A 25,168-nucleotide genomic window follows, 5' to 3' on the forward strand; every position below is an offset into this window, starting at 1 on the left:
GAATTTGAAATTTGTTTTGGAGCTCCAGATTCACTCCGATTGGTCGGCTTACAAAGCTTACAAAACTGGCCAATAGATGTCGTTTATCTCCTAGCGTTGCAGCTTGGGTTTTCTGTCGGAGATGGTTGAAGTCAGACTTGTGTCAGTTACTTATAGATCGATGCTACATTTTTTACGCTCTTACCGTTCATCGGTAAGTACGCATGTTGTTGATACACTTTATTTATTGACGGTCGCATGAATAACATCAAGATTCCAATAAAACACACTTGGTGGACCAAGTTCGAACGAATTGATTTTACTATGATTTCTCTAGTTTAACAATCTTCTTATTGGTTTAAAATCATTCAATTATTATTTGACGCTTCCATAATCAAGGTTGTATCATTAATTGTGGCTGAGTAATATAAGTAATTCTACATTGTAACATTTTTTCCATATTACTTGGATGGGACACTTCGAATTTCAAGAGTCGTATTTTAAAATTGGATTTCACAACTGTTCTTGCAAGAGGGGCATATGTATGTATATATATATTTTGCTATGTGCATCAAGTTTTTCAGCGTGAAGCGAAAAAAATGTCTCTCACTAACCAAACACCAAACTATGTATATTGATAATTTCTTCTTCTTCACAAGCCGTTAAATTGCATAATTAAATTTTTGTTTGGAATACTAAATAATTCAAATCGATGATTCACTTGTTTTATTTCACTCCAGGGTCGCAAAAAGTACCGAAATTGAGGGTTCGACGAAAACGAATACATTCGGTCTTGCGAAATTCCTTACGGTTGTTAATCGATCACGGTTTGTTGTGACCTAAGATATAATGCATGACTGGATTTTTTCGACATTCAATAGAGAAAGTGCGCACGGGAATGTGGAATCAGGAATCATCAGAGGATTGCTGAGGTGTAGAGCCTGAAATGTTTAAGTAAACGGCCTCACGGAACTCGCGAAATGTCAGGGCTATGACCGAATCATTATAATGGTTCGCTTACACTTGGGTGTTTCGTTTTATGTATACATGTAAAACATACTTGTTGTCTTATAGCTTTGAGCGCACAGTTATAAAAAACATTCACCGAGATTATATTTGCGCATTTGCAAATAACTCTCATATTTTTATCATGTCGCGCTACTGATTGAATATTTCTTCATTCTTGATCTGCCCATAATGTTGACCCCGAAAAAATTTTAACTGACCTTTTTTGGCGTTTGAAGCAAACTCGATTTGCTTCAATTCTGGTCAGGTCGTTTCAATCGAAAATCTTTTAGAGATCAAATTGACGAATCCGTTTTAATTACAGGACCCATTATCACTCTGATCAAGATTTCGTACTCCTGTAGAAACTATTTTACTCGAATTGCAGCATAAAAGTATGTAACTGTTAAAGTATCAAACTGTGGAACGAAATGGAATCTAACGTCAAAGAGAATTCTCGGAGATAATCGAATTACTCAGGACGAAATGATCTCCATTCTTTTTTAAATTTCAAGTTGATATTCGAGTAAAAAATGTGAACATAAAAGTTGAATCAAAGTAAATTTTTTATCGAATTTTCTCAGAATTATAAGAAAAAAGATACTAAGATCAGCCAGAGTCTATCGTATGCTATTACTAATTTTTTTAGATAAAAAAAGATAGTTAAAAGTTTGGCACAACCATGGAACTAAACACGCAGTGGCATAATACTGTATAGTGACAGATGCATATACGTTTAATACAATTGCGTAAGTAATATTTTATCAGGCCAGCACAAGAAGTAACGAAATTATTCGACCAACGTATTATACCTACACATTTGATTCCGGAAATATTGTGCGATACGCAATGCTTGTATCACATAATATTGTGGTGTGATAATAGTTTCACAGGGTGAATTCCTAAAGATGAGAAATCGTAGGATGTATTGCTCATATGCGAATTTCGTATCTTCGATTATTCCTCGTTACGGATTTTTTAGTATTACAAGGAACACTACATCGCGTGCACATTCGAAGTTAAAATACATCGGGATCTATTATACGACGTGCAATTAACGCAGCGATTCTCATCTTACTAAGAACGGTACCAATAACATTTAAAAGCACAAAATTATCAGATATGCAATACAATCCTACGATTACTAACCACTAGGAACTCACGCATCTTAAACGTAGGCAGCAAATCTAGCAAGTAGTCTTTCTTCCATACGCGAAACCGTCCTTGGGATCATACGGACAAAAAAGTGAGTAAATCGAATGTTCTATTACACCTTTGGATTCATAGAATAAACGTGATGCAATCGATCGGTATTTTTATTACGAATCGTAACGAATGATTCTCGAGACATTTTTTCGTCCGTGTTTGTATAGTCGGAAGGTCCTTCAATGCGAAGTTCCCCCGTAGTTTCGCATGTATAAATTTTTTACAGGAAGGGATGAGGTTGAGGCTTTTCTACAAAATAAAAAACTCGCGTTTGAGCCATCGTATTTTGTAGTTTATTGGCTCTTGTGGGAAAAGTCTTGCGGCGTAAAAACCCACGACGATTTGAGTGTACAATGTTGTGGTTGTTGTCTTAAGGTTATGAAATTTTATGACTTTACGCGCGATCGTGCCTTTGTGACTGTGTGTATGTGTGAATGTATGTGTTGGTCCCATCAATAAACCCTGTTGGGTGGGAAGTGTGGTTGTGGTAGGGGACACGGTCCCATATCGTTAACCCCGTTGGGTTGGAAGTGGTGTTGTTTTGGTAGGGGACACGGTTCCATATCGTCACCCCGTTGGGTTGGATGTGTATCGTGTATGCCGTGGACGGGAATGTGTTCTCAATGCAAGAGACCGTGTGTCTCGTTACGCGCCTCCGAGGCAACTTTTAGAGCAAAGTGATCCGAAGCGAGTCGTTCCGGCGACTGATACGAATTCATGACGAATAAAAATTGAGCCATTGAATCGAACACGGAAAAACGGCCACACGAGATATATGAAATTCGATCGGTCATGAATTTTCCAGGACTGGGCATCGGAACTATTGACATATTTTTTCAACAGTGTGTTAAGGGTAATTTATTCACCCTTGGCCCTAATACGTCAAATATATTATCTTCTTTACAAGCAGCAGCGAAATTCTGCATCGTCGATTTATGAATAATAACTTACGCAACTTGTCTTTTTTTGTGTACTTTTTGAACATTACGTATGCATAAATTCATTACAGCAGTTTTTAAATTCCGTTAAACTATAATCTCGTCCTGTGAAATAGATACAATACTGGTTTATTATTTTAGGATGTTAATCTAGGATGTTACTATTTGAATGAGCTACGTAGTATTGAAATAGATTAAAAATTGAAATAATTCTTGTTCAAAATAGGTTACGGTGTCAATTAGATGTATCTTTCACTGTTCAATGACACGAAATTCCGGCAGTTTTAAATATCCGTTTAATGCCACCATAAAAATGTAACAGTTATTGTTAGTCGCTCTTTTCGTGCATATTTTAATTTAATTTTATATCATCGAAGAATCCCGTTAACAGCTCTCTAATTAATACAGCACAAGCACTAACTATGATCCGTTTGAGATTGATTGGTTGGATTTGGAACGCATGGTTAACGACTTGTGTGACACTCATCTATTCGTTTAATAATCGCCATCACGTTTCCGAAATCTGAAAATTAACTTGCGTAATATGTCACCTGACGATGAGAGGTAAAATTACTGCACCATTCTGTCCAATCGTGTCATAATCAGTTTTAGTATTTATATTACTCACTAGTTTCCACTTTTGTGAAAGTGGTTGTGAAATTGAATCCGTAAAATTATAGCCATAACTCACCGGTGTGTATGGATTATTATGTTTTACATATTGTCGGTTGTAGATTTAAAAAATGTATACGTTGGGAATTTTGGGTCAAACTTGTATTTCTATGCGATAAAACTAAATCTATTTTTCAAGCCAGTTGAAATTCGTATATCTCTCGTCAATTGGTATAACTACCAGTGAGATATCTACTTTTTCTTCTTCTTCTTCTTCTTCTTCTTCTTCTTCCCAAGTGTGAAGACGTTAGTGTTTTTGAATGTTTTAGAGTACACGCCGTCGAAATACCTCAAGCTCCGTTATGATTGGATTTCTCCTATTTCCTATCACGTTCCAATCCCATGGTCTGTGTAAAATATAAGCTACACTTATAATGTAGGTACGCATTCCACGAGGTTTTTGACCGCGGGTCAATCCCTCAAACATTTCGCAATTCAAGAGATATCATTTGGTTATTTATTTAATAGTTGTTAAAAGACGATTAGTAAATAGAATTATAAAATAACTGTAACAATTCAATAATCTCTTACAACTTGTTTTCTTAGTCGGTGAACGAGTTCCTGTGATTCATTAAAAGTTTATCGAATTCAACAACGAGCATTACGAAACTGAAAACTTTTCTGCGCGACCCGTTAAACCCGGTTAATTACTGTATATGAGTTTGCATATTAATGCAGTTCTGGGTAAATTGCATTTCTACTGCTGGGTCCCGAAGGTTTTCGCAAGGCGCTTGAGAGTTTACCGCGAAAGTGCAATTTGCTCTATGCCATGAGCCTGAATTTCTCAATTTCTCAACCTGCGCAGGCAGAAGACCTTTCCGCTGAATAACCGCGTCTACCTTCTCGAGGCTGCAGCGCTTACCGGATCGCAGAGAGATGATTTTTGCGTTCGGCACTCAACTGAAGATTGCTGCGCCGCTCCACCATTCGCTGCGCCCTGCGGTTTGCGCATCTGGTTAGCATTCACATTTTCCACCGACATCGATGCAGCTGTACGGGGTGTCAGATGTTGTTCATACTCACTCTCGTCTTCCTCAAGTCTATCTGACATCTAGCCACTTATTTATAACAACGATAGTTAATTTGAATCATAATTCAATTATCGTTGTAGCGATATTCTACGAATCACGCCATATTTCACCAAACTCGAAACTAGAGGGTCATTCTTTTGTTTAAAACTTCTTCTTCTTTTGATAATGTCATCTGACATGGCTGAACAATATGGCGGCTAAGAAACAGCTGATCTTGTGGGGTCGAGTGTGGTGATATCAAGCCGCAGTAAACGTCGTGCAAGTTATTGCCCTATTGTTATACCATACTGATCTATCTATCTATTGATCGCAAAAGAGAAGCAGGAGAAATAGTTATAATTTTAGTTAATCGCAACTTTTTTTGAGGCATAAACTTCCTGCAGTCAGGTGGAATAGAAATATTCGACGATTTCAATTGTAATAAATTATATGTCTGTTGCTATTAATTCCACGTTTTCTAATTCACGGATTGGTTCTGTCTCTCGGTTAAATAACGTGGTTCATACGAGCGAATGTTGTGCTGCTACAACAAATATTGATTACAGAATTGAATTATTCTAAAAGCAGGTTAGCATTGTTAGAGCCGCCAGGAAATTAAATCGTGCATTATACCGCACGATCCGTCACGAGATCGTTGTTGAGCGATACAATCGCCCAGATTACGAATTACAAGAAAATTGCAGCACGAGCTCTGGGAAGAGTGGCATAGTACGGTGGTAAAAAGTAGCTCACTCGCTCTTCGGTTGTCGTTACACACATCGCCATGTGACAGCGCACGTGAAGTCTGATGTGAAAAGTAGCCAAATAAGTAGAAAACAGCCAAAATTAAATTATATATATATAAAGACGCATCTAAACGATCTCAAGTTTCTTTCAGACAAGCTTTGTCATTCGAACATCTCCAAGACTTCTTCGGATAGTTTAGCCAAGAACTCAATTGAGATAGCAAAAATTCATATTCTAGTACATCAAAGTTGAAAAGTGTATTTTCTCGTATGCGAAATTTTAGACAATGTTATCCATCGGCAATAGGATAAAAAATAAATATGCAAGATCAGATTTTTAACATAGAGTCTTTCGGAACAACTATAGTCTTTTTAGCTTTTGTTTACAAAATAAACATGTTTGTACGAGACAAAACTTGTTAGAAAGAGCAAGGGTTTATTTTAAAGTTATCGATGATTCATAATATCACCTTGCTCGTACGGTCATCGACTTTATTAGCGAGTTATGTAAGATTGAAACTGTTTTTGCTAATCAAGCGATGAAGATCTTCGAAGTTAAAGTACTTTCAGGCAAACGGGATAAAAAAAATTCAACCTGGGTAATTATTCACGAGAATGAGTCATCTCGCCGAACTTTATCAACCCAAGTGATTATCATTAGTGGACACGAGTTAATCAAAGTTTATTTATAAAGAAGTATTTTTTATGTAATGCTCAAAAAATATGGTTGCATATACGTAATTGGGCGATCTGGCTGAAACAGCCCAACCATCTGACAAGATAGAAAAGAAGAAATATAATCGTTGAAAACACTTCGGCAATGTTATTTGCGGCAATGATAGTAAGCACGAATGAAATAACATGCCTATGTAATCAAACGGATCCGAGCAAATTCGAATGTCACAAGCGAATTGTAAGATATGAGCAATTTATGGAAAGTTTGATGATTAGAACGTTTAAGCTGATTAAATTCTGGTGTTTGAGATACGATTCTATTGTTTTGGGCTCATTTTGCTCACTGACCAGGTCCCAACAAATAGTCTGAAAAACATTCAAACAATCTTGAATTATGTCTAGCATTATAGTTAGAAGGCGTAAATGTAATTGCTGATAAACATATTGTATCGAACTTACTTAAATCTATTTCAATCCATTTTAGGGATCATTTGTTGTGAAATTTTTCCAGACTATGTCTGCAGATCTTGACGATGAAAAAGTCAAGTCGCGTTTTAAAAAATATATGTAAAACAGAGTTTAATTATCTTGAACGTTTCAATCATCAAACCATTTCTCAAATTCCTGATACATATCTCAGTTCGTGTTATTCAAATTGCTCAAATTCATTTCCCTTACATATGTATAGTAGGGAAGTCGTTTCATTCGTGTTCATCGCATCATCAGCGCGAACAACGTTGCTAGAGATTTTTATCCTATTTTCGTAACTTTTGATTCCAACGATTCATCCGTAGCTAAATCCTGCGATGGAACGAAATTCAACTTTCAATCTGGTACCGAGAAGAGGTTCAGCGGATAGGCATTTTTGCGTCTGAAAAATGTCAAGACACCTGGGATCGCGTACGAAAAAGAACACGGCGTATAAACCTTGTTGCAGTTCTCCAATGCGTGGCATAAACGAAGCTAGCCCCTGGAGTCTCGGTTGGGCTTTGGCATGTATAAGAAGGCGGTTACATTGGTGGAGGGGGGGAAGAGGCCAAAGAAGTCTGAGCCGGCCGACGGAGGCTCAGCTCACGATCAGCTTGGCAGTGCTCGTGGTCTCGGCGTCTGAAGTTACGCTGGGAAATCGGCGCGGACGATCGTCCGCCTGGATCGGCATCAGTGGCTGGAGAAGGGGTTCTGGAAAGGCAGACAAGACGTCGAATCCAGGCCAGAATCGGACTGCCGCGGCAGTGTAGCGATCGAAACCGTTCGCCGACGTCAGAACGAGGCGTTGCAAGCGCTTTACGCGAACCTCGAATCTCCATTCGGTAGAGCTTACATGCCCAACGGTTGCAGGTAAAATCCTTAAAAAATCTACAGGTGCCATTATAACCAGTGGTGTTTAAAATGTGAGACGACTTCTTATCGACTACCGTGACACAAGCTGTGCAACGATCGTATTCTGTCCAGTAAATGTTCAGTGTCACTGTTACCTTAATTCCGAATTGAGTGGTTCAACCATCGTCACAAAGAGGAAACTGATCGTGTGCCAAGGATTCCTGAAAAGGGCCAGGAAAGGTTTACAGCGATTCGGGTACAGTTATAATCTCGAAAACGAGGCTCGTTGTCAACAACAACGGTGAGTTTTCACCTCGCACAATACACATCGCGCCTTCTTTTCGCAACGTCGAGTCAAAATCATTCGACACTCTTCGATATCTTTAACGGAACTCGACTGCTCCTCTGTCGATTCAGCTGGAATCGGCTTCGAGTACACAACGGAGGCAATTCCTGCTATGCACTTTCAAACCCTGAAAAAAGGAGAAGATTAGTGTAGCTAATAATTTCCTCCGAAATCTGTGCGTTTGCACACACAACTGACGTTCTAACTTGGGTGCTTGCTTTTGTCCTGTAGAGCGGCACGTAGCGTAATTAGCAGGAGCATTGACATGAATAAACAATTAGTTTCGGCAACTCCTCAACTAACGGAATTAATTTTCGTTCCACTATACGCAATTATTCGCAGCGTTTGCAGATTGTTTGACGATTTCAATGAGCACACCGTGTAATTAGGTTGAATAATGTGAACTATCGTCTGTCTTCGTTTTTTTTTTTTTTTTTTGAGTCTATTTCAAGAATAGAAGTACGGTATTGTTGACTGTTTGTCGCTACCACTTCGGGCGTGAGATTCGTCAAGCGTTGAGAGTAAAGGCTATGGTTTAAAAACGTGAAGAAACATGGAGTTGTGGAATCGGTAACGCAAGTTTGTCAACACACAATGGCCAGTATTTTAAAAAACTCTCGGTATTTCGCACGTAACAGCACGAAAAATTCCATTGTTAGGCTTACTCTGTATTGTCGATGTGTTATCAGCGACGTTATGTTAGAATTCTGCCGCTGCATCGTAAGAAAGTGTGTAGGACGACATTCGCAGTCCGCTAATAAGAATTTATTCATGAGAACCAAGTGGTTGTGTGGTGTGATGCAGATGGAATGCTTCAATTCATACGGATGTTTATGCTCAACATTTGTCTACCCCAATATTTGTAACTTTTTAGAGTTTATTTTTGAGCTGCGACGAATTTCCTCCGTCTGTTTCAGCGAGGAATGGCATTGCGGGTCAGGGGAGAAACGGATGTCAAAAAATGCTCCTACTATGTTTGGTACCTGGGAGCGAGGGAGGCGAGGGGCGTCGACGCGATGCCCGGTGCCATAGCCTACCTTTTGGAGCGAGAACGCCTTCAAGAACCCTTCAAGGTCACGCTACAGGTGAGTGGAACCAATTCGCGCGTGCAATTCGTTCATTTCGTTCGTCCATTCGGAACCTCGAAACTGAATTCGAATATATCTGCGGATATTGGAGAGCTTTTTGACATTTTTCTTAACCGTATTTTGCTTTTCATTTCATGAATTGTTCACACAGGGTTGATTTTCATATTTTTTCGATAAAAAAGTTATTCCAAAAGTTCTGAAGCTTGGAAGAATCACGATCGAACGTTTCTTTTTAGGAATGGTGACAGCAGCTAATTTTAGTAACCTTGCTGTATATTTTAGAAAAATCTTGCACTTTGCATATGTTGAACTATACACTTCAGAAAGATTGCAGCAACTTTTATTTGTAAGGTTCAAAATACTGCAGAAACATTGTGGCAAAGTAACTTACATCGGAAAGGTGAAATATTACCGCAATGTAGCTTTGCGAAGTTCGAAATAATCCGAAAATATTGCAATAACGTAACTTAATTGTGTGTGAAACATTTCAGAAACATTGCATAGCTTGAAATATTCAAAGCTTGAAATATCACCGAAAATTTATAGCGAACTATAATTCGGCAATGGCATTTAAAATTTCACTCTCACGATGCAACAACGGAACTTCGCAAGGTTTAAAATATCACAGAAACGTTGCAGTAACGCAACTTCGCAGATTCTGGAATATTTCAAATACATTGCGTATGCATCTTTGCAAAGTTTTAAATATATATATATGATAAATTGCAGCAACGTAACGTTGCAAAGTTTGAAATATTTCGCCCGTCCAAAATGTTCACTTGCAGTGTACTCAGGCGAATAGAAACGAGGCAGCGGGATCGGTTAGAAATCGAGTCTACGACCCGGTGTGTAACTATGTAACGCAATAAACCTCATTGGATATCTATCGGCCATCGGCTGTACCGTAAACATAGTTCGTTCGCACTAACTTTCCCCACATTAAATATTTTTCATACATGTATTTAATTGTTGTTCGTTTCGGTATCGAAAAAAAACAACATTTTATATGATTCCAGCTCGGTTATGATCGATCGGCCCATCGTGATCGATGATTTGTTGCAAAGATCCGTCGCAAATTTCAAATCCCTTTTTCTGTTAGCAGCGAATTAAGTTTGAACAGATTTTACGAATTCGCAATAGCGAATTAAAATTTCCCTGGCCGGAATTAACGGATCTCTCCGCAAATATTTTCGATTCCAGTTTACAAGTAAGGCGTTAACGCGGCTGCGTATAGCAGGTATATCATGGCTTTCACAAATATCGAGAGTTCCAAATAGAAAAATACGAAAGCCTTTTGCTCTCGCTAGCGACAGGTTAACTTGCGAGTTAGATACGCGCCGCCATGCGCGCAGGTAGAAGTATTTACCGCCTTTTACGGGATGCTAGAAATTACGAGGCTTGTCACATATCATTTGCGACAGTTGCAATCGACAGTGGAAAATTAATGCTAATTATATTTTTTTTACACAATTAATTCTATGCCGAGAGAATTTGGCCCACTTTCTTCACAAAACCTTTAGCAAATAACTTACAAAATTGTAATTCTTGCTCGGTGCGAATATAGTATAATACGCGGCATTGTGTAATTCTTAATTGTTCATAGCCGAGCTTCACTAGAAAGCCAAGTCTCTTGGTGTCACCGCGTTGTTGATTTGTCATAATAACTGGCTCAAGCTCATGGGACCCGAGGAATAATTATTGTGTAATCCGTAGAAGAAAAACAGAGAAAAATAATCATAATAATAGTATTTAGATACACCGGTGGGAAAATTTTTGAGATTTCTCAAGAACATTTTCGCACATAAATATACTGTATGTTTTTCTGATTACGAGACTCTTATGCTAGCATTGTAGCCTATCACAACCGAGATCACAACACTGAAATCAATTCGGTACAATGCACGCAAACCTATAATATTTATGGTGCGGTGCTGACATGTAAGCGGTCGTAAATAAATTATTATGTCTATCCACTGTAATACTTGGTGTGGTAATGATTGTCATTATTTTAATACCCATTCCATGTGCTCACGCAACAGCAAGACTACTTTGAAGAAGGAAGCGCCTAAGTATTAGATTTTCAAGCTTCGAACGTGAATCACTTAAACATCGAAGCGTGTAACGGAGTATCGTGCTTGTTATTGCATGAGTATTGTTTTTCGCATCCCTCAAGGTGCACCCCTTGACGATCAGGTCGTTACGGCACCTTTTTTCTGTAATCACTAAGTTTTGGGCCGGAGGAATTTTCTTATTGGCTTGTGTTCGTGTCTAACAGGTGAGCAGCAAAGGTTTGAAAATCATTCAAACGGTTCACCCTGGGGGATCGACCAAGTCGGCTGTAAAACACTTGGTGCCTGGCCATGCCGTCCTGGCTGCTGTTCAAAGGGAAGACATCGTGGCAGCGACTCTTCTCTTACCGAATCCCGCCACTAATAACCCCGTCCATGTTCACGCGTATAGGTAAATGCACAGTGATTCAAATTGGACAAAAAGTGATTCATAGTTTGAGGTTAGCGAAATTTGTATCACGACAAAGTGTGTGAAAGTATTCCGAGAAGATGTTCTCATCGTCTTCCACCATTCCTGGAATCAAATTTGAAACTGGACAAAACAGAACTGGACAAAACGATCATATGGTCGTGGTTAGGGTAATATGGCGTCGTAAGTGGTGATCAGCTGATCGTTTTAGGTAAATTTTGTGAATACCAGGGCACAGAAACCATCGTGCAACCTTTCGACCTCCTGTTTTGTTAAAATTAAATCAATATAGAGTAAAATCTGTAATAAAATAAACCACTCTGAAAATCAAATGCAACGACCATGACAGTTTCTGTTATAAATTTTCTACCGCTAGTCCATGCGTCTGAATTTAAGAATCCTAACCTGAGTCTGACTGCTGTATTACTCACGCATGCTAAAGTGTTGACTGGAAAATTCTCTCCCGAATTAAGATGCGACTCTGTGGAGACAGCTGAGCTGCTCGGTGGACAACTCAAGGCGTTGGCGTCCCACTCGGAGAACTTGACCAGAATGTCCTCGGTTGAGAACAAGGTCAGATCGAACTTGGGGAGCGACGGGCGCAGCACCAGGGAGTCAGAGTCCTCCGAGGGTAGCGGAGAACTCAGGCATCACGGACCCGTGCAGCCGGCCTCGATTTACGAGTCCTTGGCCGCTGAGCTCAGAGCTAAACTGGGTAAGCGATTGCTGTTTACGCTACACGTATCTTTGTTTTTCATTATTGTAAAGAGTTGGCGATCCACACCGAATGAAATGGACATGTTAGTGTTAAAAAATATTTTTCACGTCCATTTTTTAACTGACCATCGCGAACGGATTATTTCATTCCGGTGCAAATGGTTATGGACAAAGTTCCTCTGTCGAGATTATTATATTTTTCCTGCAAACTGAATTCGATATCGTTTCGTCCCGTTTCCGGCTTGCAGAGTGCAGGCTCGGGTTACTCTTATAGTTGCAAGAAGACTCCCCCACCTTGTGGCAACTGCATAGCCAGCTAGAAAGTTGTTCCGAAGCAGCCAAAACATCACGGGGTATGAAATGATAACTTATGTAAGATCGGTGCGGAAGTGTGCAGTGAACGTGTAGCGAAATTTGAAAATGTTCGAATCGTCTTGACGGAATACTCGAATATCTCTGTCTCGTAACCGTTTCATAAATTTTCCAAACTATGGTAGAACTGCGGGTTGTGTTAGAACCCACAAACCGTCACTGAAACTCGGCCGCAACCATTCAACGTAAAAACAGTGACATTTTCGCCCCGCTGGTGAAAAGATTCTCACGACTTATTTCATTAAATCCTCTCGCAGTGTGCCAAATGAATGTTTGGAAATCATGTATACCTAGTATTTACATCTCCAAACAAACGTGTTGGGTCACATTTGTTTGATCTTCATATCAGGCGATGAGCAACTATGCTTGAATTTGCAATTTTGATGCTTCTAATTCCTCTTCACACGCTCACGACGTGTATGAAGCAACCCGATTGCTCACTCCGATCAAAGCCCACCATGTTATGTAACTCGAAGCTACCGTAGCTATCACCGCAACGTGAGCTGCATTCGATAGTCATGATATCCGTCAAGCGTGACATAAAAAATTTATGTCAACGTCATACATCGACGATACGGCGATATGAACATGTACGCAATTGATTGTAATTCCAAGTCGAGTGTCTCAGGTAACTGGAAAATTATAGATCATATTGAAGATAATCAATAGCATTTTCGGTGGGATTTCATTCCGAAAACTTCTAATTAGCTAACCTCATCGCTGTTAATGGCTTAAGTATGATTGTATACGATTACTGTGCTTTTGGTGTTTGAGAGTTTTGAGATTGTATCGGTGGTGATACCCAATGGGAACGACCCGAATCGCTTTACAATGCACCGTGAACGCTCTTCTAGCACTACAACGGCACGGTGGTGAGGAAAGGTCAGGCATTATGTGCACACCCCCGCAAAGCTAGTCAATGAACTTTGTGGCAAGTATAAGTTGAGAGGCGGTATGAGACATTGCGGAATGTAAATCCGGATGTCAGCCCTGGCCACTAATCCAGATGTTTGCACCTTGGGTGGGTTTAACTTTTTCAAAATGTCAGACACGAGAGAATCGATGATCAATGCATCTCGAGCACCTGCCTCGCATCGTCTGTAGGAAAACAATCACGCTTTGTTGGAACAATCAGATACAGGAAGTTTCTCTTTCTGGATCAAAGCGAAACATATGCAACTATACAGCTGCGTGAATATAACCGTTACCATTCTCGCGGGGCATGAGAGAGCGTTGTGATAACTAGACCGAGATTCAATATAATCTTACAATTACAGAGTGTTATCCTGCCGATTCTGGGATTATTCGTTGAATAAACGTAATACAAACGTTAAAAATATGGGCCAACAGATCAGCAATCAAGGTCTGTCCGCTTGCATTAAGTATTGTGCAAAATTCAGACTGGCCACTTTCAAGATGATTTCAAATGCGTATTCCGCGCATATTAACGAGGTCGTTAGTCCCTACTCCAATTTTTTATTAATGAACCTGAAACTCGCAACGAATATGGGCTTCGTACCGATTGCTAAAACGATTCGCTTCACGACTCGACCGAAATAACCGCGTACTGCATTCTTTCATTGAGGTCACTCGGCTCATGACTCACTTATATGGGGTTGAACGTTGACCCAGGTTGATGGAGCCGCATAACTCATCACGCCGAGTATCAACGACTTAGTATTGGTGCTCTTCGACGGAAATGCAGTAAACGCTTGTCATCGGATGCCGAATAAACATGAAACTGAAGTCAGTTAATCAAACAACCGTAAATAAGGATACCGTTTAACAGAAATGTTCCGTAAGCTCAAAACGCCGGAATTCAAATGTTCGGAACTTTCGCGAGGGTTCCGAATTCCGAACAAATTAGTAGCATTCGTTATTGCTTCTTCGATCATGTTTCAGGGAGGGGAAATTCGGCTGATCGAGACGGTGGTCGCGTTGGTCCGATCTTGCTGCCTCCAAGAGATTATGACACAGTGCACAGACACCGGGGTAACTTGGCCGGAATCGAGTTCCGGAGGTGCTTGAACCAGAACATTGTCGGAGCGAACACGTCCATCGACAGGGGCGGAACTCGGAGCGCTGCAAGCAGCGGCATTGGATCAGACAGCGCCGCGACGCCGCCGCCGTACCAACCCCATCATCCCCTCGGTCCACGACCCTCAGGACCATCGAGGGATTCCTCTTCCGGTGAGTCTGTCCATTCATTTCCATCATGCGAGCTGAGCTGAATCGAAACTGGGAATGAAAGTGGGGTCAGGCGATATGTCGAAAATTAGGCGTTTGTCAACAAACCATTTTGACTGAACAAATGCGAATACAAAAGTACAGAAATGTTTGTGCAATCTGTGAGATATTTGGTTCGTTATATTGAGGTAATACAGAGCCAAATGTGAGTCGAAAATCCAGTTTTATAATTAAATACGACACCCTAAAGCTTCCTCAGTACCTGTAGATGATCGCTGCAGCTCAATTTTGTATACTAACAAGGCGTAGAGAACCTTGTACAACCTGTCATCGTGTTATTTCATTGTCTGACTTGATTCTTAATGAAAAAAAGACAGGAATTGTCCTTCTAAAATCAGGTACGGGGAGTTTACGCAAATTAATGCCAATGCTGAAATATGAATTCATAAATACGGGAATGAATTGTGACACCTCTTTTTCCGAGGGTCGATGATACCGGATAATAGAGTCGGATGACACGGATCGACGAGTAGCGACACTGTGGTATCGGGGAATTATTTACGCAGTTTTTTCCAACCCGTAATGTTCGGGATCCCGACCAAACCGCGACCTAGGTAAGAACAGAGTTTCCCGTTTCAACTCCGGTATGGTTAGCGGTATCCATTATTAGGAAATTTCAATTCACCACAAAAAGAACTAGCTGCCAGCAAACTTTTCGCTGCTGTAATGGATCTATAGATAAATCGGGCAAAACGATCGATCGATTTTTACGAGTTTGGGAAATAGAAGAAGTTGAGAAATGGACAAATTCGTAACCGCATCAAATAATTATGTTATTTAAACTTTCGACATTAAATGTATGTATATGTATACAGTAAAACCTCGATTATCCGAATTTATTGGAACCGAGCCTATAAGTTCGGATAGTTGAAAGTTTGGATAACCGAAAAGTCATTTTTATCTTGAGGGATGATAATGTATACAACACAAACTTAAATTGACAAACAGTCTATATTAAACATCTAATTGTAAATACTTATTAAAATTCTTTCAAACATCGAGAGCTTATTTTTTATTAGGTTGGTTTTATCTAGTCGACCATTGTTAATTGGCGAACGGCTGCTGCGCATTTTTTAGCGAGCAAAAATATGTGTTTCGGGCCGACAATGTATTTTTTCAGCCAACGTTCGCATAAGTCAAGTATTCGAAGGTTCAGATGGCTGAGGTTTTACTGTAGTTAAACTATTCCGTGAAAGAAGCCGCGATTTTTAATTTCAGTTATTTTATATAAACGTATACGAAAATCACGTCTACCAAAAGATCATCGGCATATCTGAAAATGATCATTCTATACCTAGGTATGTCTGTATAAATATTTACAGCCAACCTGTTTTGTTACGAGAGTCTAAATGCCAATCGTCATGAATCACGAACATGCCTTGTAACTCATTTGTAAATATCCACATTTCATCTGCCGGCTTTCGAGGCGTTCGTCAGCATGAGCAACACGTACACTGAAGAAAATATCAAGCGCACACTTTCTAGCCATATATAAATACTCGCAGGTTGTATGCGTACCTGTAGAATTTTATACTCTGCCTACCCGTTCTATCATCTATAGTCTAATGAACAGAGACGATACATTGATTCTTATGGTTGTCAGGTTGAAACCGTTAGAAACGATACCTGGGGCGAAGCCTCTCTCGACTTGCGACGAACGCCTTGCAAGATAAAAAAAAAATAAAAAATAGAAGTGAGAATTATTCGGAATTTTTATTTTATTTTTGTTATCTATCACGTATATTCTCACTTTTCTGCCACCAACCCATAAAAGCACTCAATGTAACGTTTCGTTTAGTCTAGAATTTCAGAGAGCAGGTCGATTTCAACAATTTCTCGTAACTCACGATCGGCAAGCGGGCTGGGTTTGTGAATTGTATTTGGTGAAGTAGATGCGAATGACGATGATATGATGCTTTTGCAAATCAGCGAGGCGGCAGAAGCACGACTAACCCATATAGAGCCGGAGCAGGGAGTGAAAAAGAAACAAATAAGCTAAATAAAGGCGGCACACAGGTCGATAGAAAACCGGCCCCCCAGCTGCAATCGAACAGATCGTATTCGGCAACCTGTTGCCTCGAACTCCGCGAGCTCGTACAAATACCGTTAGCCACAATAACCTGCGGGCCCGGGGTTCTCTGCCACGTTTCAGACCCCGGAGTCTCGTGGCATACAACGCGCCTTGTGCTGGAGATATTTATTCGTATGCATTGTATGTAATTATATGGTCGATTTTCTTTATTATTATTGGTTTTTTTTTTCTTTTGAACACGTAGCAGTCGAGTCTACATTCGAATGGATTAAATTTTTAGTACGCTGTAAACATTTCTGTATGCTGATGGATTTTGATGACGTACGTCGTTTCACTGTGTTGCAACAGCAATAATTCTCAATCAGGTAATCGGAACAGCGAGTTCTAATGTATCGAAAGAATACGATGAATGATGACATGATCATTTGCAATCGATTTAATTCCACTTTTCGTACAAATACAGAAGCAGATATCCATGCTTTCATTTTTAATGGTATGCGATAAGTAATAGGTACATGTTTGCAAGCGTAGGGGAAAATCTCAAAAGCTGTATTCTCGGATTTGGAAGCCTTCGTCGAGGTGGAAATTGTATTTGAAACATTTTTGCCATTATTTTGTTGGGAGTGAATTAGCATTGACTAGTTAATACGCTTCAGAAATGATCGTATATTCGAAATAAAATTGCAAGCGTATTAACGGCAGCCATCTTGGTTTATTACTAGAGTTTCAATGAACCTATTGAATATTTTGATAACGCTTTTCAAAACTTTAGGCATGTTCGCAACTGATCTGTGCTGGATATTTTAACCTTGTATGGGTTTTGAGTTTGGTGCGAACAAAATTTTTTCGATTCAGCCACGGCAACTATAGGTGCCCAATTTCCGTGCTACGTCTCGTCAGATCGGCGTTACGTAAACATATGAATGAGAAAGCTTATGTTGAACACTTGAAATACATGTAAACGATATACACGCGCGGAATGTTTGACTACTGCCATTTGCACGAAACAAGCAGGTGCAGAGTTCCTCTGTGATGCGACCTCGGATGAGGCCGGAGGAGTTCCGCGTTCTCGGCCTACAGCCTAAGGCTCTCTTATCCTTTTCTCGCCTTTCCTTACCTATCCTCTTTCTCTCTCTTTCTCTCTCATCTTATCCACCTTTCTCCATAGTCCTCTCCCCGCGTTCTCTCTTTCTCCCGTCTTTCTCCATTTATTTACCTCTTTAGAATTCAAATTTTACCTCATGTATTCCCATAACTGTACGCGCCCCGCTAATTCCTATGAGTTTGGACGTTTGTTATTACACTTAACGCAGTTAAAAAATATTTCGTGTAAAAAACGGTAGATTGATTTACGTTAATTTGAAAAATATCAAGACGCTGGAAAGCTTGTGCGTCAAACGTTATACTAACTCCTAGAATTCGTAAAATTAACAAATAATCAGAATCACGTGGAGAAAGAACGGAGGAACATCGAGAATACAGTGGAAAACGTTTTATCGTCAGACTAAATATTCTTAGATCGACTATAAATTCCGCGCGTCCTGAGCGAACAACATTCAAATATAAATGGTGGTTTTCATCGACAAAAATACACGACATCTCGTATGCGGGGAACTTTCGCATTCTTACGCAAATCGAAACAGTCTCGATAAATTTATTCAAATTTAATGCACAAGGCAGCACAATGATCAAATCGCCATGGAATTCGCAAACGGTTCATTTTACTCTTTCTTTCCCTTTCGATTTCTCTTTTTGTTTTCTTAGTTCTCTGACATTATAATACATTTAAATTTTAACTTTTGCTAATTATGACCTTGAAGTAAAACAATTAGTCAAACACATTGAACACTATACAGCAATTACTATGAATAATTGTATGCTTTCAGAGGATGAATGGGGCGGACCAACCGAAGAAGTGGACACGCCTCTTTACTTGGGTGATTCGGGGTCGAATTTGACGCTGCCAAGAGTCACCAGAAGTCCAGAACATGTGGCGCCGATAGCGAGAACCGTTTCACCGGTTCTTCCCAGACCACGACGAGCACCGGAAACGAGGCAGCGATCGCCCAGCCCCCATTGTCAGGGGCGATTAAGTTCCGGGGAAGTGGTCAGCCCTCGGGAGAGGTTCCAGGACGCCAAAGAGATGTTCCGGGCGATGGAGAGGGAAGTCGTTACCAGGCCAGCAGTCGCCAGACAGAGAGAACCAGATCATCATGCCGTGCACAGGTGACCAGAATCTTGAATTTTCAGTAGATTATAAAAACGAAAAGGTAATGTGAAGGAGAAGACGTATATGAGATGAATTTGACCAGGCTGTAGCGGCTTGGATCGAATGTATCGGAGTAGACCATTTAGCGGAAAATATGCTTCTCGTATCTAATCTGGAAAGTCTTTTTTTTTTGGTTCCTTTTTTACATCAATTGACGCAATGTGACAAAATAGAAGCCTGACATCTTTCACGGGGTTTTTGTACCTCGATATTCGTGGAATTGACCTGAAACGCTCGGCCGTTTCTTTGACGCCATACTAGTTCGTGACTCGGTTAAAAAAGAATGCCCTTAGGGCGAATAATGAGTATAAGAAATTTGTCGGTATGGCGTGCGAAAGTCGCAGGAAGAAATGGAAAGAAACTGTCAGCAATTACAAACCAAGAGCAATCGGTATAACGCAAGCCGTGTCCCAGAAATACGGCGATTATAGTAGGTTTTCAGTTTCATTTTCCGCGGAGTGTACTTATCGACTTTCGTTACGATATTAAGACCAAATTAGGCTCGGTAGATGTTTGCTCTGCAAAATTTATTGCTGCGAATTCCCGACGATCGTTTAATCTGAACCATCGGTATCACACAGATTGGCTTCGTCCCGCAGCCACGTTCACGAGGAAAGAAAAGCGCACCGACGAGCTGCCGCCATGACATCCGTGTCCGCTGCGCTGCCTTCGGAACATGTCAGAAGAACTCATCCTGCGGAGATTATGATGATGGACCGCGACGCCGACGTCGCTGCCGCTTTCAGGGCTCGGTCTAGATCCAAAGGCCATCATTACGTCCCTGAGCAACCACCTGAGTCCGAAATCGTCAGGTCTAGGCCCAGGAGCTACTACGAGAACCCTCCGATCGCCAAAGATCACCGGGACCTTCGGGACTTCAGGGATCTTAGAGAGGTATATAAGCAGTGGACACACTTTTCGCACCACCAATCCGATTCATCGACTCATTTTACGTGTGTGTTTATCAAATACACAAAATAAGTGTACCGGTTATTGTCCCTTGGTACGCTTACCTTACGTGCTAGCATCATTTGAAGTTTGAGAAATTTCACACTAGAAAGTACAAGGACAATTGGTAAAATCAACGGATCAAGTCTGACACCGTAATGTAACGTGTCCGTAAGGTCACGACTAACCGCTTAATTCAACCGGATCATTATGTATCAATACCTGCACCGTGCTTTGAATGACACCGAGGCCGTCAACATTTTACTATTCATACATACATTCTTGATTGTATGTATATTGAAACTTCTGTACTTGAAAATGAATTTCAAGAGTTCTTTATAGGTTAAATCAACATCATGGTAAAGATGCAGCTACGGAGGTACTCTTCCTTTACAACGACTCAAATTACCCTTATCACAGTTTTTCTGGTGGCGGTGAGGAAACTTCTCCAACTGTCACGGGAATCGTATTTAATTACAAACATTAGTTATTTTTCATCACGGGTTTTGCTCGATATCGATCGAACGTCACAAAGCGTGATGAGTCCGCTAGCTTGCGCCACGTTTTTTCTGCCGTATCATCAGCTGATCGCTACTTGCGCCGCCATATATTTCCCCTAACGCATTAAAGACACTACCTGCACAAAAATTTTCGCTTAATCGTGACAATTTTATCAGCCGAGGGAAATTCGAGACTCGAGGGAAATTCACGGGAGACCACGACCCAGGACTTTAGCTTACCAGGAGTTGGCTGACCACGAGAGATATCCTGGACTCGATCGGGACAGCGCGAGGCCTGCTTTGGAAGCTGCGACTCCCAGTCGATATCGTCACAGTTACGCCGAGCCTCCACGACTCGGACTTGCCGCCTTGCATCCCTACTGACGAAATATGGTCAGCTAATGCAATCGAGGGATGGACAAAAAATTTGGCGCTGATAACTATTTTGCGGTTATTTATCTAGTTGGCAATTTTTCCTCGGCATCTTTATAAAGTGTAAATACTATTTTGTATATTTATGTCACGTAATTAGAAGAGTAATCATGAAACATCAGGTGATTGATTGATCTCTTGACTGTTAAAGTGCCAATTATATCTGTTTTTAACGATTTACTAATCGCATTGTTTATCAGTTTTGTCACCAATTACAATTTGATAGTCTTGAGGTTGAATTCAACTTCGAAGAAATAAATCAGAACAGACTTAATGTTTATTTCAAAGCAAGGATTTTCAATTTTTATCATATTCGTTGCTGATTATCAATCTGAATCGAACTCGTCATGGCGCAGATTTTTTTTTTTCTTTTCGGAGTATTTTCTGTGACTTACTTGAAAGACATGTCAGAGTTTGTTTCTAGGAAAATTCAATTTGCTTTCGGTTCTCGCCATGAATGATGCATAGATTAGATAACAACATTGCATAAAACATCGAAGAGATTAGGTCACGACGGGTAATTTCACCTGCAAACTGCCAAGCGATTAATTTACACGGTTGCTATATTTTTGGGGTGTAGTTATACCGTCGGATCAATTCCGACTATGCGACAAGATGCATTTTATAAACAGACTTTTGCGTACGGCATGTTCCAAATATGTTCGATGATTTGTAAATGATTGACTGATACGTATAATTATATAAGAGATTAAACCACTGGCTCCAAGACGAACTAAAATCATTCAAATGTATTTAAAATAGAAGCCATGCTATAAGACAGTTAATCGAAATAATCATACACTTTAAATTACAATATGGAGTGTTTGTTTATCCCGACTTTAATTGTTAGATAATAAATGTTGAGTTATGTGTCTTTCTATACAAATATACACGCGGAATGTTATCAATATTTTTAATATACTGAAAACTTGTACGTATTTTAATAACAAACATGTATAATAATTGCGGACGCGCCGCACTAACAACAATAACAAGCCTTTACACTAAATTATTCAAGCTTTTTTACGTATTGAAATCTCCATACCTGAAAATCCTATTCTCAACGATTTATTCATCCGTATAAACTTCCTGCGTCATTTTTATTTCAGCTTTTATTTTAATCAAAAATCGTGGCCTGAATGTTTAATCGCAATGAAAGTTTCATGAAACAACTGGAAAGTGTCTCTTCACCGCATTTTATCATTCAAATGCTTAGCCAATTCGGTGGGTCAATGGCTTTCGTTGCCCTTTTCGTTCAAATAACTTGATATGTGCATCGACTACAAGCCATAAATGAATCTCCGATGGTAGAATAGAAATTCTTTAGAATATTGACTTTTATCTAACTGGGTGCTTTCTCTTTATTTTGAGTTTTTGCACACGCTTGTAAGTTACATAAAATTGTTATTCATTAAAACGTTGTTGCTCGTTATATTTTGACGGAATCTATGTAAGAATTTTCAAAATATATTTAATCTGCGAATATTTAAAAGTGATTGCATGCATCCTACATTAGTCGACTGCAAGTTAACTACGGGTGTGAAAATAAATAACATACTAAAGTATAAGTCACTTTTAAATTGATAGAAATTCACTGTATAATATGCGTTCAACTGGTTGAACAAGTTGAATAGCTATGTAACGATTGCAAATCGTTATGTACAAATAAAGCCCTGAAATTGTAACACATTGCAATGAATTTTTCACCTATCCATTGAAAGAAACCTGGAAAGAATAAACGGAAACTCAAAATTATATATTTGTAACATACGATTCTAGACGGTCGCAAATTGCATAGTCACGACCATTTTTCCAGTTATGATTCTAACGGCAATTCAACCCGAGTTACGTGATCGGTAATCTTCGTTTCGTTATAGTTATACGTTAATTCATAATGCACAACCCGTGATACTTATGTACAGCCTGCAATTTTATTGTACAATTTTCATTTGTCCCTTCGAAAGGACGTAATACTATTTTTGAAAATAACGTTTGTACCAAATCTGCAATAACGAGACGTAAAAAACGTGCAATGAATAAGATTCCAAGTGTTCGTGAAATATTTGAAACCTAGCAGTCACGTTCCTACCATGTTGTTTAAATATGTTAAGCCTACTAAACTTACTTTGCAGCAATGTTTATTAAATATTCCAAACTTGGCAGAGTATCATCGGTTTGCTGTAATGTTTCTGAAATATCGCGCGTTGTTTCGTACGGAGCAGGTTTCCTGTACGCACATTTTGACGCGTAGATATAAATTTAATCCTACGCATGTGTGGAATTTTCACTCAAATATAGCAGTACCTGTTGAACCAGATACACTGATCGAGTATTGTGGAAATAAGCCGTCAGGTATCCGCACCCGGTGCATCGCTGGGCCATCGTGATCTCTCCGGATACCGGGAAGGCCCAGCCCGAGGCATAACTGTGCAGTGTATGATACGTTCCTTTACACAAATGCAATATACAGGGTGAGGAAAAAGTGTGGAATCCTCTAGAAATCTCGCGGGGTTCGATCAAGTAAAATTACCAAGGCTTGATCTTGGGTGATTTTTAACAAGGGATTCAATGGTGACCTTTGATTTGACCTTGAGCTTCATCTTCAATGTCAGTTTCAGATCAACTTTGATTTTTCAAATGGGAACCCCCATTTTCGGTGCAAAGATCGGAAAGAGAGGGAAATCTTACGTTTAAATATATGTGTTAAAGTGTAGGGTTAATGCAACCTCTATGGTTTAAATAAAGGTCAAAAGTATGCCTGGTAACAATATAACGCGGCAAATTTTGAGGATGCGCATCCCACCCGAAATATTTCACACAAAAGTTGTCAGGTTTGGCTAGGAAGATCAAGTTCAAGGTCAAATCAACGGTCACCGTTGAATCCTTCCTTAAAAATTACCTAAGATTCTATACCTTGGTAATTTTTTTTCAACGAACCCCGCGAGATTCATAGTCGTTTCCGTACCTTTTTATCACCCTGTATATATGTACTTACAAACCTACCTGCTGCGACACTCCGAAGAGTGAAGCATATTTGGCACAAAGCCGCACCTAGGATAGAAATGAAACTGCGTGCCTAGGAGACATTTTACACACCATGCAGAGTGATTCATGAATCCATGTCGTAATGTCATCTGTGTAATGCGTCAATTATTCGCAGTCTTACCGACCGCGTTATCCGGATCTTCTCTCCCTTTCAAATTCGTACGAAAGTATTATAATATATGTCTGTGTCATGCACCAAAAACAGCCACCTGAACAGTAGAAAAAATTTTGATGATGTTATTTTAATTACGCTAATCGCACATTTTGCCGAGGTTATTGTCATTGTCATCTTACAATAATTGCTCGAATTAGTGACAATCGACTAACTTGAACGTTCCACTTGAATATTACTCGAAAAGGTTACGCAGTTCTGAAGAATTTTGGTACGGAATTTTGTGGTATTAAAGAAATTTAAGTATATTTTATAAGCAATAGAGTCGAATGATTTTTATAATCATCAGATTCTGCACGATGCATAATTGGATATGGTGTGAGGCCGAGGCTTGATTAACTGTTCATTTGTGGGATTAAAAATTAAGTAAAAATAAAATATTCAACGATTTTAACTAATATTCCTGCGACTTTTGCCGCACCTTACTCCAAGTTACTGCCACAGCAAGACCCAAGTAGGTTGGCTGTTCTGCGTTGTTGGACCTTTATGGGAATAAAAAAGAGGGGAACGAGCCGAGGGGCAAAAAGGGAAGGCATAAGCGCAAATCGTGGGTATAAGATACAGTTAAATGAATACTCGATACATAACAAAAAATATTCTTGATTAACTGCAGGAGATTCAAAGTGGATTCTTGCTTATACAGGTTGTGAAGCAGTTCGCACTAATTATCACAATTAATTGAGCTAGCCGTGAGATACGAATAGAATTAGACGATTAGACCAGAGATAATGTTGTAGAATATATGCTAAAACAGTTCTCGACAAATAACCTAGTTATACATAAATACATTTGAAAAAAATGAACCTCAGGTATTTTTTTTGTGAAATCTAGAAACACACAAATAATGCTAGTTTATAGTAATGCGTGTAGAGATTTCCCAAAAAATGATATATATTGTATGAGCTACATTAAATGTACAAAAAGGTAAAACAGATTGACCCACATACCTGTAAAAACTGAAAAACCTGGTA

At 39.6% G+C, this 25,168-nt stretch overlaps 1 protein-coding gene across 2 annotated transcripts; it reads left to right on the plus strand.

Annotated features, from left to right (window-relative positions):
* The first annotated feature begins 7,293 nt into the window (after positions 1 to 7,293).
* On the plus strand, positions 7,294 to 21,989 carry LOC124177046. Of its 2 annotated transcripts, none has more exons than XM_046559094.1 (8): positions 7,294 to 7,852; positions 8,815 to 8,982; positions 11,261 to 11,445; positions 11,937 to 12,178; positions 14,455 to 14,742; positions 18,718 to 19,057; positions 19,682 to 19,994; positions 20,726 to 21,989. In XM_046559094.1, the coding sequence occupies exons 2-8, from the start codon at positions 8,821 to 8,823 to the stop codon at positions 20,930 to 20,932; spliced, it is 1,737 nt and encodes a 578-aa protein (XP_046415050.1). In that variant the 5' UTR covers positions 7,294 to 7,852; positions 8,815 to 8,820; the 3' UTR covers positions 20,933 to 21,989. The 2 variants fall into 2 exon arrangements, with proteins under 2 accessions (XP_046415050.1, XP_046415051.1); XM_046559095.1 differs by having other exon boundaries at positions 7,294 to 7,569.
* Positions 21,990 to 25,168: the final 3,179 nt, after the last annotated feature.

Source organism: Neodiprion fabricii, chromosome 2 (genome assembly GCF_021155785.1).
Source record: "Neodiprion fabricii isolate iyNeoFabr1 chromosome 2, iyNeoFabr1.1, whole genome shotgun sequence".
Classification (NCBI taxonomy): domain Eukaryota; kingdom Metazoa; phylum Arthropoda; class Insecta; order Hymenoptera; family Diprionidae; genus Neodiprion; species Neodiprion fabricii.

Coding starts and splice junctions, on each gene's coding strand:
- LOC124177046 (XM_046559094.1), top strand. CDS start 8,821: ATGGCATTGCGGGTCAGGGGAGAAACGGATGTCAAAAAATGCTCCTAC. Junction 12,179..14,454: donor TGAGCTCAGAGCTAAACTGG/GTAAGCGATTGC, acceptor ATCATGTTTCAG/GGAGGGGAAATTCGGCTGAT. Junction 19,995..20,725: donor ACTTCAGGGATCTTAGAGAG/GTATATAAGCAG, acceptor CAATTTTATCAG/CCGAGGGAAATTCGAGACTC.